General features: G+C 28.5%; 1 protein-coding gene across 1 annotated transcript; it reads right to left on the bottom strand.

The window, feature by feature from the left end:
- Positions 1-2,262: 2,262 nt before the first annotated feature.
- On the bottom strand, positions 2,263-15,474 carry LOC135931821 (lysM and putative peptidoglycan-binding domain-containing protein 3-like). The gene is made up of 3 exons (XM_065469127.1): positions 15,162-15,474; positions 14,887-15,112; positions 2,263-3,228 (listed from the first exon to the last, which is right to left on the bottom strand). The coding sequence occupies exons 1-3, from the start codon at positions 15,432-15,434 to the stop codon at positions 2,693-2,695; spliced, it is 1,035 nt and encodes a 344-aa protein (XP_065325199.1). The 5' UTR covers positions 15,435-15,474; the 3' UTR covers positions 2,263-2,692.
- Positions 15,475-15,769: the final 295 nt, after the last annotated feature.

The following is a 15,769-nucleotide window of genomic DNA, read 5'->3' as shown; positions in this document are numbered from 1 at the left end:
ATTTAGGACGTAATACTGAGCTCGCATATTTTGCAGAGGATGAACCTATAAAAAGCGAAGTTTCGCATGGTTCTTTGAAGGGTTACCACAAAAGATCACGCGCGATGGAAAGCCATGGGGGTTTCAAAAGAGACGGAAGAAAGGGATCATCTAATAGGGTACCGGGTTATTTGGTGTACAGGATAATGCACTCCCCAAGATATTTAGCCTTTAGTCGACGCCATCATAACAAACCTGGTATTCAGGCTAATAAAAAAAAGAAGCTCAAAAATTACAATCGCGAACGAGTTATTGAGCGTAGTAGGAAGGTAACTAAAAGAAGGGCCATCCCATCAGCGCATTTCGACGATCCGGACAGTTGGATCATCCTTAGAAGCAAAGGTTTATACATTATATTTTATCTTTTAAATTTAATTTCTATCGCACACATTTTCATTTTTCGTACTATTTGGAATGTTTGAGGCGATCAACGTATAAACGCTTCTAATTAAGATTGGAACCATCATGCGTACTTCTAATCCCTCTTTACGTGTTTCAGTAGGCTCATAGTTTATAACTAATGACTAATTTCATAAATTACTATATTCTATTTAATTTTTTAAAATAATATTAGCGTAATATTGAAATTTAAAAGTTTTAGATGATATATATCATCCATCACTTAGTTAATTAATTAGATTATACGAAATGTTACTCTTTCTTTTAGATGAGAACATGTCCAAAACTGTGATTTTTTTTGGTAATGTTTCACTAATTTTTTTAGAAAATATGTTTTGTACATGTTTTTTTTTAAAAAAAGAGTTTATTGTTTTCATTAGAATTATCGAAATTTGTGAATTTCTTTTTCAAGTTTTGGTCATATCCTGAATATTAAAAAAATTTAGCTTTAAAAACCTTTGATATTAAAGGTTTTGTCGGTTTCCATGCTAAAATAACCCGCAGTCCTTAAAGCGAGTCGTAGGCCAAAATGCAAAATAAGTGAACAAATAAATTGCTACTAAACTGGAAAGTGACCTTCAAAATACAAGGAATATTAAAAGAACCTTTAACCAAAATCTTTTTTTAAAAAAAGACAAACCAAACCAATAACAACTTTTTGATCGGTTTTAAACGAGTTTTGTTTTAAAAAAACTACTTAATCTTATTAGGCTACTTAAAAAAATTGATGTATAAGATTTCGTGAGATCCAATTAGTGAAGGTCGGCTAAGACCGATTCAGAACGCTTCATAATCCTTAAAAAATAAGAAATTGTCAGCTGCTTTCATCAATTTTTGTAATAAAATATTATGCATTTTATTTTGGATAATATAATTAGATAACAGTTTGTTTCAAAATATATATATATCTGAATTCTTAATGCAGTGCAGCCACTTTTCCCCATATTTTTATTATTTTAATGGAGAGGTCTTCATTGATCTTCATTAGAGGCAATGATTTGAATCCATGATATTAAAATTTTCTCATGGTCCCTTTCTTTGCAAATAATATAAATATCACAATATATATTCCCCCCCCCCCTTAGATTCCAGATCAAAAAAAGTTAAGAGAGGGACCACCGAAGAACTGCAAGATATTTTGAAGAAAGCCCAAAGAAAGGGGGAGTCAGATGATGACTCTTCGAATCCGGAGGACGGAATTTTAGATGACAACGACGATGACGGGGATGATCTGACAGAAAATGGGAGTATTTGGGTCGTTCCTGACGATAGCATAACTATTTACTCCTAAAATTAATAACTCACTAATGATTTTAGAAGAAAAAAACACATTTAGAATAAATATTTTTATTAAGATTTTTGTAAGAAAAATTTTGTTAAGTTCTCAGAATAATTTTCTTAAATGTCACTCCCTTTTTTCATAATCAAATCACCTTTTTATATATATTTTTTTAAACTTTGCGAATTTCAAATCATTTTTAAAATATTTTTAGTGTATATGTGCATAGGATTGAACTAAAAATTAATTAAATCTTTTGCGTGCATTAACCAACTTATTAAAGGTAGGAATGATTAAAAAAATTAATAATTATGTTTTAAGATTTAACTTATATGATATGTGTATGAAATATTTTTGTAATGATTATTTTTTTTTATTTTGGTATTTTCGCGATTAAATAACTTATTTAACAAATCATGGCAAAAATATTTTGCATCAAACATTTTTCCTAATTATTTATTTATTCCCGGAAAAATATAAAATAATTTAATATAATAACATGTTCTTATTTAGACGAATAATATATTATATATTATAATAAATAAGCGAAAGAGTTTTATATTAAATATATATAGAAAAAATACGTTTTAAAAATTTCAGTATTTTTTTATTTTACAGTTTTTCGTATGGAGTTGAGCGTACGCCGAATCTTAAATTCAAAAAATGCAATTAGATTTGATTTGTAAGCATTATAACATTTTATGATTTGATTATATAATGTTCTTTAATTTTTGATTTATCATTTTTAAGAATTCATGAAGAAATATTTTATAAACCGCGGGACGGAAAAAATTAATTAAAATTCATTATTCGCCCATTTTGGAAAAAAAAAATTCGAATTTAAAAAAAAAAAAATTCGCGCCGTTTTTTGCCAAGTGAGATTTTTTTTAAAGTTTAAAAACTATTCAAGTCCTATGAAGTCTTATACTTTTTTTTCTAGATGCCTAAAAACTCTGGAATTGATCAGGTAATCAATCACCAATTCTCTTCTTTCCTAACCACGAAAAAATGCCATAAAACAAGCACGGGCAAAGCTATACAAAGGGCAATCATTATCACCAGAACGATCCAAAGTTTGAGACCGCACTCAGAAGGTAGACATAAAAATACGTCTTTTGATGGTTTTCCCGTTCCTTCACCCCTAGCTTTGTCTAAAGAAGGAAACGAGGGGGTAAGATTAGCTCTGTGATCACCTTTAAAATCGACGTTGGCGACATTCGCATCATTATTATCGTTTAGTGATGACGCTGCTATATTTTGATAAAGAGGAGGATTTGATGCTAACATGCTGGACTCAGTAATTTTCGATAGAGGAAATACGATTGGGTCGGAATGAGGGATTATAGATATTCTGGGATCTGTTTTTGCGGATAGATAACGGATGTTTTTGTCGTAGGTTTCGAAAAATTGCTCTTGAGGCGTTAACGCTTTCCGATTTCCGCGATAATCATTGGTGCCAGCAAAATCTGGCAAAGTATTTTGAGTAAGATCTTGACTTGACTCGGTGAAATCTATATATTATATTTTTTTATTAATGATAAATTTGTGAAGAGGATAATTAATCGATTTTTTTAAAAATTTATTTGCATATAAGAATCGCCGAAAACTTGAATTTTTTTTTAAAAACAGGGCTAAGTCGCAACAAAAACCAGCCATGAATCTCGCCTATGAAATTTGGCTAAAGCTATTTTAGCCCAAGAACAATATAAATTATCATTAAAATATTTTATAATAAGGAGTTTTTGTGTGCATAAGTATAAATGGTGACCAATATTCAAGATGGTCCTTTTTAATAATTATTCCTGGTTTAAATATTGTAAAAAAATTTAAGATAGTGCAAAAAAGTGTGCCTATACAATAATATGAATCGAACAATTCCTTATTGGTATAGTACGAACAATAAAAATATTATTCTATTCGTCGTCGAATATTCGCTTCAAAAATTAAAATTCTTTAAAAATATTTTCGAAAAAGCTAAAATGTGGAAATAAAGTTAAAAAAAAATAATAAAAATTTCCGCGAGGAACATGCGTAATAATCCCAAATAATTCGATCGAATAATGGATAAAAAAATTATTCGGCGTATATTTTCTTTATTCGTATTCGATATTTGTATTTATTTTCGCAAAACACAAATCGAATATCGAATAATTCGTTTCGGGTATAGTAAAAAGTGACCAAGTCCTAAATGGTCATTTTTTAAAAGATAAATTTTATGCTTAAATTTGACATTATCTTTAATACTTGCATTTTTAAAAAAAACAGTATTTATAAAATCTTTATAATTATAAATTAAACGAGACTCCAATTTTAATTTAAATATTAATCATGAACAAAGTTGTTGTTTTTTTTCAGAACATTTGTCATTATAGCAATATACAATGAACAAAAATTTAACATATTAATCTATGATTTAAAATATATTTAACTATACAGCCCTACTACGCTAAAATATCATCAATTTGTCCAGTTATTTTTAAGATTGTGTTATATTAGAAATAAAATCTAAATTAGAGGCGGATCAGTCGCGGCCCGACTTTAAAAAGAGCTTGTAGAGAAGAAATCTCAAACTGAAAATATTCATTTTATTCTCTATTTTCAGGGTGTAAATAAAAATTTGATTTTAACATTAGCATAATAATTATCAAAAGTCATTATTTATTCAACCAATCATTTGACATATCATTACCAATGCCTTACGAATATTATTTACAACTTATTTTGGCAGGTTAATTAAAAGAAAATTATTTAGGCGTGCGTTTCCCTTATGTGTAAACATTATTTAAATATTGAATTTCTTTTGTCAATTTATTTGATTTTATAATTTGTATCACTAATAAAAACAAAAAATACTCAAATATATTAGTATTTATTTTTAAATGTAAATATCAATCATTCATGACAAATTAAATATATAAGATTTTATCATAAAAATATTTAAAATTATGGAAGCCGAGAACATTATTTCGCTAAAGGTTTATCATTTGATTTGTTAATTAATTATTAACATCAGGTGGGCAGTCAGCGTTCGACACAATCTGATATGTTCGATTATTTTTTTTGCAATATATCCAAGAATTATTTGCTTGAAGAAATTAGTATCTTCAAGAGATCTTTTTGAGGCTGATATTTATAATTTTTTTGGTAAATTATTTTTAATTTTTTATTGACTTAAATTGAATGATATCTGTTAGTATCCTGGCTACCCTAAATAAGCTCCTTTTCTTCAAATATGACTTAAACATACCTGTATAATATTTATTCATGTGTTCTATCTACTCTCATTAAGATCCTCCGGAGTACAAAGTGATTATTCATAAAATATTATTCGTTCCTTTTGCACTATTTATAATTCTAATCATTTAGAGTGGATTAAAATATATGAGGCGAAGCGCTTTTAATGAGTTTTAAAATAATTTTAGAAATCACCATACTAATAATATTTTCCTCATCTTCAATATGCTTTATAATCCGCAATTACGCTGATGTTTTTTTCAGATTGTAAATTTAATTATTTTATTTTTGTAAAATATTTACAATTTTACTTTCCATGTATTATAAAAAAAAGTGTTATTCTTGATATTACTAAGACGATATATATTAAACCTTACCTTTATAAAATAATTTCATAAATTCCATCTTTAAAAAAAATGTGACATTCATTCAAACAAAAGGATGGAAATATGATGGGCAGGTCTATGTTTTAGTGATAACGTTTCCGTTGCCCCAGCCCAGCTATGCAGGCGCGTAACCAATGGGGGGGGAAAGGGGGAAATTTCACCCCCCATAGGAAATTTGACTGTTTTTCTAAATATTATTTTAAGATAATAAAAAATTTTACCCCGACCCCCGGACCCCCTCTCCCATCAAATTTTTCAATATCAAGCAGAGTTTATCCTTACTGCTAGTTGCATTAATAAATTATTTTCCTATAGCTCACTACTATGTAGAAATTTACAAAAACTAAATTTCAATTTGGTTCAAGTTATTGATTTGGAGGAAAATGTGGACAGGAAAAATGAATGTAGTTGAATATTTCATAATATTTATATAGACGTTGAATTAAATCTTATAAAATATCCAATTTCATTCCATTCTTAGATACTTTTTTATCGCAAATTAAAGTACGGTTTTTAGATAAAAAACAAGTCTTTGGTAATCTTCAAATTTTATTACCTAAAGACCCTTCTTCGTTTTCTGATGCCATTATTGGTATAATAAATATTTAGCAAAATTTTATTCCTATGATGTTGATACTGAAATCAATTTAATCAGTGAATTCGAATTGTGGTATAAATATTTACTACGTTTATTATTTTACCTGAGCATGCTATTGATGCGCTCAATCGGTATAAAAGGCTTAATTTATTTTGAAGGTATTCTTGCATGTTTGCCTATTACAACATATACGAATGAAAGGACCTTTTTCAAATTGAGAAGGTTGAAAACTTATTTACAAAATACTACTTCTCGGCTAAATGGGTTAGCTATGTTAAATATCCACAGAGATTTATTTCCAACGACAAAGAAAATTCTTGATGAATTGGAAAATTTTCCACGAAAATTAAAAATCGCATTATAATTCTAGTATTTAATAAATTTTTTATATAATATTGTATTTAATAAGTTATAAAAACTTGTTCTTTAAAAAATTTTCTAGTCAATATTTTATACTCACTACAATTAAAATTTTCAATCAAAAAAATTTTATATTTATATTATATGAGAATTTAAGCTGAGGCTAGTTTTTAAAGCAAATTTTATAAAAAAAAAATTGACACTAAACTTTATTTCAATTTTATACTTTTTAAAAAAAATTTATCTATAATATACCTAACTTAAAATAAAAATTGGGTTATAACTTTTATTTCTTCTTATATTCATAAGCGCGAATTAGTAATCAGGAGACCCAAAAGAAAGCGACTACTTACGTCAACGCATAGGAATTCAGATTATAAAATCTAATTTTACACGCCATAGGTTCATTCCCCGAGGAGCCGATTAATCTAGATTTTCTTCTTCTTCCCTAAATTATTTAAACCCCCCCCCCTTCTTCTTCATATAATCATTTGCATTTATTATAATTCTATTATATCTATTATTATACTTTGTATTATGAAGTCCTTGTTTGTTAAATTTCTTGAATTTTCTAGAATTATGTTTTGGACATGATTTTATTTTTATACTATCATTTTGTCAGATTTAATTTGTCTTTATTAATAAATGTTAAATTTAAAAATTAAAAAAAATATTTCTTAAATAATTAATTTATAAAAGGAACCAAAATTCAAATAAAAATTAAAAATATTAATATAATTATTATTGAATTATGAATAATTTAAAAGAATAGATCAAAGATATGACCCGGCCGAAGGTGAGGAAAAAGCTGGCCAAAGGGGGTTTGGAGGCAAAGCCCCCCAAAAAAATTTCCCCCCTATAGGAAAATCCTGGATACGCCACTGCAGCTATGTATCCATATTACATCTCCATTTGCCTTTATAACCGTGGATATATTCTTTGTGGCATTAAATTTAAAAAAATACTAGTACATATTTTGAGATATTTGTTTTCCCTTACAAAAACTCTAATTTATTTTTTCAAAAAATCCTTTGTTCTATAGGTGCGCTGCTTCTATATTGTATTAATTTTATAAAACATTTTTGTTAATAGATAGCGCTATAATATTTATAAATAATGAAAGATAAATAAAGAGCAAATTCTTATTCGATATTTTGAAAATTAAATCACTATTTTATATTTTATAAACTTATATTGTAAAAGGAAAAACTTACAAATCTCAAAAAAAAATGATAAACTACCGAAATATAAATATTTATTGTCATAAAAGACACTTTAAATAAGGCTTAATTATTAGGCTATATAACTTTTGCAATTTTTGTTAAACGTAAAATATACAACAATTAATTTCAAATATAACATAAGATTTAAAAAATAGTATTAATTTTTCATTACATTGTTACAATATATAAATAAAATTAATATTTAAAAAAAATTAATTAAATAATTATATTTATTAAACTCATCAGAAAATATAACTTAAGATCTATGAATATATAAAAAAGAGAAAATAAAGTAAAATGAAATAAAATACACTAAGAAAGTTTAATAATCACTTCTTTCTATTATTTACTTAAGATTTATGAATATTAACGAAAAAATAAAATATAAACTGATATTTATAAATAATTTCGAATGATACGAATAATTTCGAATGATACGAATAATTTCGAATGATACGAATAATTTCGAATAATCAAATAATTAATATCTAATAATAAAACGTTTACTATTGGACGAATATTTTTTCTCATTATTCATATTCGATTCGAATAATTATGATATTCGTAAAATACGAATCGAATAACAAATAATTAGTTTCAAACTCATTATCGGATAGAAATGACTTTTCGATTTTTCTTAACAAGATTATTAATTCTTGCAACTTTTTCTATATGTTAAATGTAACTAAATTATAAAGACCGCGCCCTAAGGTTATTTATGCTCGTAATCCCTCAGTCCGATGCTTCTTCTGGCATTCGCTACAGCATCTGTTACCATCTATATTACTTTGTTTCTCAAATGATTCATCTTCTATTCTATCTATCTCAGATAATGAGGTTTCGCGAGTATGCTTTTGCGTCACGCTTTTAGTTGCCTGGGTAAAATATTTTAAATCAAAATTATCACATAACTTGTGAAGACTATAAGGGTGATATAATTTCGACGCTTGAAATGATCTGTCCATAAATCGAAAGCGATTCGATATTTTTTGGTGCGGAATCAATTAGATTTAAAAAAATATCTTTATAGATGAATAAACATCATCTGCATCCCGAATAATGGATGTCCTGTCCTGAAATTAATTATTATATATTTTGTTTTATGATTTAATTTTTAATAATCATTTTATTTACATTTCAAACCTTTAGAATCAAAATATAATTCTGCCCTATCAGAATTTATATTTTTTTTATTAATTATAAAGATACTAAAAAACATCAAAATAATTAGAGCTGGGAAGAAACAAACAAAAAATTTGCTGTTAAAATTAATAAATTATTGCGAAAATAAATTATGTTTATTCAATTCTTTGTAAATCTTTTTCTCCCAACTTTAAGCAAGGTTCACAATAAATATAATAATTCATTATTTTCTTATATTCATTCTTCAAAATTAGATTTTCGAGGTACCCCCATAGAAAAAACTAGCTTTATTATTATTAAAGAGAGTTGTTATTGTCAAAAACAAAAAGAAGCTTCAAATGTTAACTATATAAAAAATTACTAAAACCAACGAAATTCTAAAGTAAGAATTAACTCAGAAAGAATAACTAAAGGAAACACGGAACTGAAACTTGGATCTATATTTTTATTAAGTCACAGTAAGTGAAAATTCAAAAGTTTTATTATAAATAAAAAAATCATGAAAAATTAAAAAGTGATTCTTTGTCAAAAAAAATCAACAACATATTTATCAGAAATGACTGACATTTCATTAATTATATACAATTGATAAAACTAATATATATATATATAAATTGATTGACATTATATTAGAAAATGTCACATTACGACATGCCACCCCTTTATGGGCTGTGGCACGCCAAAAAAAAATATATATAGATATTAACAAAGCTAGGATGCACGGATCTTGTGGGAGTCCTCACGACAGCAATTGGTTCTCCCACAACTCCATATCGTCGATACGAGGGGCTTCCGCAGAAAAGGCGGACATCGTCGGAGCAGGCCCGTGGATACTATCGACGGCTCGTTGCAGAATATTGTCGATGGGGGGGGGGGGGGTTTGATATACTGCTGGAACTACCATTGGAGGTGCCAATTAGAGCACCCCGGTTGGCCGACGGAGCCGTTCGCATCTGAGAAAAAGGAGCTGGCCCTTGTGTTGAGCCCACCATTCTCCTTCGATGATGTTTGGTCGATCGTCCCAGGGCATTGTCACTGATCCGGGCTAGAGGCGGTCGTCCATCTCTTCCTAAGCTCGGACACTGACTTCGAATGTGGTCATCGCTACGATAATGGAAGCATTTCTTTGTACGGAGACCCCCAGACATCATAGAATTATCTTGCGACATCGATGCTTGTATCGTCATGCCGGTGTTCTTGGGTATCAAGGTGACCTGAATGTAACATGATCCCAGATCTACTAAGCGGTTGGTAGTTTCCATGTGACTTATAGTCTGGAATATTTGGATATCAGATGCAACGGGAGATAATAAAAAAAACTTCTTATTTTTTTTTAAAAAACCGCCTCTAGCCCCGATCAGTGACAATACCCTGGGACGATCGACCAAACATCATCGAAGGAGAATGGTGGGCTCAACACAAGGGCCAGCTCCTTTTTCTCAGATGCGAACGGCTCCGTCGGCCAACCGGGGTGCTCTAATTGGCACCTCCAATGGTAGTTCCAGCAGTATATCAAACCCCCCCCCCCATCGACAATATTCTGCAACGAGCCGTCGATAGTATCCACGGGCCTGCTCCGACGACGTCCGCCTTTTCTGCGGAAGCCCCTCGTATCGACGATATGGAGTTGTGGGAGAACCAATTGCTGTCGTGAGGACTCCTACAAGATCCGTGCATCCTAGCTTTGTTAAATATCTATATATATTTTTTTTTGGCGTGCCACAGCCCATAAAGGGGTGGCATGTCGTAAATGTGACCTTTTTTAATATAATGTCAACCAATTTTTATATATATATATATATATATTAGTTTTATCAATTGTATATAATTAAAGAAATGTCAGTCATTTCTGATAAATATGTTGTTGATATTTTTGACAAAGAATCACTTTTTAATTTTTCATGATTTTTTTAATTATAATAAAACTTTAGAATTTTCACTTACTGTGACTTAATAAAAATATAGATCCAAGTTTCAGTTCCGTGTTTCCTTTAGTTATTCTTTCTGAGTTAATTCTTACTTTAGAATTTCGTTGGTTTTAGTAATTTTTTATATAGTTAACATTTGAAGCTTCTTTTTGTTTTTGACAGTTAAATCCTTCCCTTCTATTTCACGGATATTTTTTCGAGCGTTATAAGCAATATTTTGGTCTTTCGGGTTAATTATGGCCGAACCATTATGTAGGGCAAAAATATTCCAATAATTACTGAAAGGACCTAACTGAACAATCCAATCCCACCCCATGATGGTTTCCACATCTTTCTTTACTACCCATAAATCTAGGAAAAATGTGGTATCATGAAGAATTACGCCCAATTTAGTTTTTCCCAAAACTATTATCTCAGACCCATCAAATTGTCTGACACACATAGATTCTTTCTCGAGCTTACCTTTAGGCCAATACTTAAAATAATTTCTTCGAGACATTATAGAAATGCTAGCCCCTGTGTCGAACAACATGTCAATATCCCTCGAGTCAACTCTTACGATAACTCTTGGACAAGGACAAGGTTCGACTAATCTCTCAGTCATTAAAATATCATACGTTTTAATTGACTGATCAATATTAATCTCATTTGAAACATCAGTTTCATGAGAATTCTCATTTGAACATAAATTCAACTCGGAATTTAGTGGTTCCTTAACAATATTCATATTTTTTTTTGCAATATAACTGGGATATTTTTCCCATCTGAAAGTAAATATTCCTTTCATCGGAATATTTAACAATACCCCTAGGATATTTCTCCCATTTAAAATCATTAGAATCTTTCTTATTTTTATCATCATAAATAAAAAAATTTCGGTTATAACCCCTGCTTTTACGAGAATTATATCTCATTTCAGCATGATTATTTACTTTATTATCATTTTTCCATACCGATCTCCTACCTACTATATGATTACATTTGCAATCATATAGTCAATTTTTGATACAGTTTATGGCTACATGTCCCGGTTTGTTACATTTAAAACACAAACGGGATTTTCCATAATTCGATCGTAAAACATCAAATTTATTCGTGTTAGTACCAGAAATTTTTCTAACATTAGAATTTTCTAATGCCAGTTTCTTTAACGGAAAACCTTCACGAAAATTTTGTTCTTTGACTACGCAGGTCTCCACCTTGTGACCCACATACCCACAGCGGGTACATTTCAAATCTTCTAAAATTTTCTTATGACCTGAAAAGCCATTTTTTTCAATGGAAATATTTTTTCCATTTGTCCATGTCGGACCACGTATTTGGCCTTTATTAATATTACTATTCGCCATAACCAACGTATTTATATCTTGATATATAATCTTAATCACTTCTTTTAATTCTTTCAATTCCTGGAGGATAACTATAGATCTCTCCACACTATCCAAACGATCATCGTTATTATCTTTCATCGTTTCCACCTTTTCAGGTCTGCCGTTCTTGATTTCATTTAAAATTCCATTTAAACTACTTTCCAAGACCGAAATCTTTTTCCAACAATCAGCCGACACCGGAGTGTCTATTTTCCAATTACCATATACTCTGGTCGCAACCAGCGTACATTTTTCAAACAAAAATTTTATTATAATATATAACACATACAGTATGACCAAGAATAAAACGGTCACTAATGAATTATTCACATCAAATTTATCAACCATTTGATACAAATCTTGATAATTAATACTCGGATACTCCGAAATTTTATTAAAGAAGCTAGGCTCACTATCAAAATTAAATATAAAGCCCATCTCATTATATGAAAAATTTATATTGTTTTTAAACGGCCGTGTTAAATTTCTAAAAATTTACACAAAAAGATGATTGCGTTGTGTTCTGAATGGAGATACAAAATATAAAATAAAATATTTTTTTTTACCTTAAAATACCGAATAACCCTGGAATCGAAACTATCCTGGTAGTCTCGGTCAACAACTGTCAAAAACAAAAAGAAGCTTCAAATGTTAACTATATAAAAAATTACTAAAACCAACGAAATTCTAAAGTAAGAATTAACTCAGAAAGAATAACTAAAGGAAACACGGAACTGAAACTTGGATCTATATTTTTATTAAGTCACAGTAAGTGAAAATTCAAAAGTTTTATTATAATTAAAAAAATCATGAAAAATTAAAAAGTGATTCTTTGTCAAAAAAAATCAACAACATATTTATCAGAAATGACTGACATTTCATTAATTATATACAATTGATAAAACTAATATATATATATATATAAATTGATTGACATTATATTAGAAAATGTCACATTTACGACAGTTATTTCATAATTGTAGTGGTTTTAAATGAAAGTGTAGGCATATTAAAATAAAGATAATAATAACATGCATCATGTTTATGTAATCGAAATATAAAATGTAGTGTATAAATGAATGATTGTAAATGATATGTATCTATCAAATTTAAAAAATAGTAATTTAATATATAATAAAACTAAATATCATTTTAAAAATATAACATTACGCGTGGCCGCCTTAAAAAAATTCGGCGGCGAGCCCGGCGGTGAGGTTCATCTTAATCGGTGGCTTGGGTTAATAAAATTGCTGGCGTCCACGGCGAGCAATTACGATTTATATAATAGCCATCTTTTGGGGTTACGTAGCTATGAGTAAATGGTTAAAAAAAATTTTCTGAAAAAAATATTTCTGAGTAATTAAGTTTCATATAATTAAAAAAAAACTATTTTAAATGTAATAATTTTAAAAATTTATTTTCTGAGTCGAATGAAGGCTTTTTAATAAACACTACATTGTCTGAGTAAACTCCCACATGTTTCAGTAGGATTGAGATCTGGAGAAGATGTCAAACCACCAATGTGATATTATGTTTGTTAAACGAGATTTCAGTAGATTGACAAGGAGATTAGTTTTGTTGAAATCCTGTAATTTGCTTCATACCTTAATAAATGAATTGCTAAGATCCAAAATTATTGATGATGTAGGCATTTTTCCCTTATTGGCCTGTAAACAATTAGGATAGACTTGTGCTATTATTATCCTTTTTTGTATTGACCCAAAACTTATATATTTTAATTAATCTTTGAGTTCCCCTTTTGCTCTTTTATTTTGCACATTTTCAAGCCCTTATTTCTTTCTCCGTCTATATAAAATTGGTAACAAAATTTCATGATAATTCTGAAAAGTAGGCATGTAAAATTATTTAGAAATTTTTTCTCTAAGAATTCTACCCTCTTTTAAATTTTACCTTAAATGTCTTTTATCAATAGCTTCATATCAGGAGAGCATTTCTAAAAAATATTTCTTGTATTTTTGATATGGTATCACACCATAATATAAGGCAAATAAAGGACTATTCTAAATTATATTTTAACATTTTTATCAGTTAATGATATTATATTGAAGATTACAGTACTGAAAGATAGATTTATACAAAAAAATAAATTAGGCAAAAAATGGAATATTGCCAATGATAATCTCTGGTTGTAGGTCAATGAGGAAAATTGATTACTCTCTCTCTTTAGAATTTATCTCTTATATAATTAATGATTATATAAATTTAGCAATTTGTGGTCTTACCTCTTTATCCATTTGGGGAAAAAAAATTTAAATTATATAAGCATCAAAAAATATGATAATTAAATTAACATGAGCAAATATATTGGTGAAAATATCACAATGGGAGATATCTTGGCACAAGGCCACAATTTTTAAAACACTTATATTTTTTATTTAGACCAGATTAAAATCAAGATATAAATAATTTTTTACTTTAATTAATATTACTTATATTTATGTAACAATGTAAACTATAAAATAGTGATCTGTGTTGGGCCTAATTTTTCAAGCATAGTCCAAAATTAATTTGATCTGCCCAGATTGATCTTGAACAAATTTTACTTGTACCGTGGCCCAAATAAAAATTATTTGTCCACCTAGCTTGGCAAATATATTTAAATATTAAAAAATTTAATTTTTTTTTATTGTAAAAAAAATATTCCATAAATAAAAAATACCACCTAGTTATCAATTTATTTGACATAATATTTAAAAATTTAGCCTGACTCAGACAGGCCCAAAATTTTTTAAAAAATATTAGCCCAACTCAACCTAAAAATTTTTTTAAAAAATCCTGATTAGGCCAGGATTTGCAGATCTCTACTATAAAATAGAGAATTGACAAATTTCTATAAAGTGGAATAATATAATCTAACATAACAATTATAGCAATCAATGATTAAATAATTTTAAAATATAAGTTACCTGTATTTGGAAATCCTAAATCATTATTATGAGATATCAATGATTCTGAGTTATGGAGGTAATTTAGTTTAAAATGTTGTTTTTGTAATTTAATCTTATTGAGCTGTTCTTCCTTTTCTTTTTCCAATATTTCTATATTGTAAAAATTTATAGGTATCTTTATTTTTCCTTTACAAAAGGCTTCATTGTCTAATTGTATATTGTTAATCCTTTTAAGCTCACCAATCTAATTAATAATTATTTATATATAATTTATAATCATGTAATAACTGTACATTGCAATTATATTTGAGGGCTAAAGTGTGCAAAGATTCACCGTCGGTCAGATCTTTTTCTATATAATTTAATTTTGGAGAAGATTTTCTACTGTTATTTTTATCAATGTGCGCCTCACGTTTAATTCTCGATCTTAGTGGGAAAGAGATAGGAGGTTCTGAATTGTCTAAGGAAGATGCGGAATTTATAAAATTATCCAATAGTCCCTCTTTTTCGTCGTCATTCCGTGAAAACATATCAAGAATGCTCTCGTTTGGATAAAAACGTTGCATTTAAAAATGCATGCAATATTTGATCCGAAAACATATGATACATTTGGATATTTCAAATCGTGCTTAATATTATCTCAAGTAGATGCTAAATAGCAAGTTTGTTTTAAATAATAAATATATTCGGTAACTTTGGTCTAAATTCAGGATAAAGGAGTTAAGATATTTTTTAGAAATTCTAAAGAAAATAACCTAAAAATATCAAACGCCTCTCAAAAATATTTGTAAAATCATAGCGGACGATGGGCGGGTAAATTTCAAATATTTTTCGGTAAAAATGGGCAGAACACACTTCTATTTATAATAAATCATTTTTTTTTTATTTCTAATGCATAGTT

The sequence above is a fragment of the Gordionus sp. m RMFG-2023 genome, chromosome 1 (genome assembly GCF_954871325.1).
Source record: "Gordionus sp. m RMFG-2023 chromosome 1, tfGorSpeb1-WG-v2, whole genome shotgun sequence".
NCBI classification, from domain to species: Eukaryota; Metazoa; Nematomorpha; class Gordioida; order Chordodea; family Parachordodidae; genus Gordionus; species Gordionus sp. m RMFG-2023.
The sequence above is the reverse complement of the archived record's forward strand: the minus strand, read 5'-3'. Positions and strand labels throughout refer to the sequence as shown.

Coding starts and splice junctions, on each gene's coding strand:
- LOC135931821 (XM_065469127.1), bottom strand. CDS start 15,434: ATGCAACGTTTTTATCCAAACGAGAGCATTCTTGATATGTTTTCACGG. Junction 15,113..15,161: donor CCCTCAAATATAATTGCAAT/GTACAGTTATTA, acceptor ATTATTAATTAG/ATTGGTGAGCTTAAAAGGAT. Junction 3,229..14,886: donor TTTAGGATTTCCAAATACAG/GTAACTTATATT, acceptor TATAATATATAG/ATTTCACCGAGTCAAGTCAA.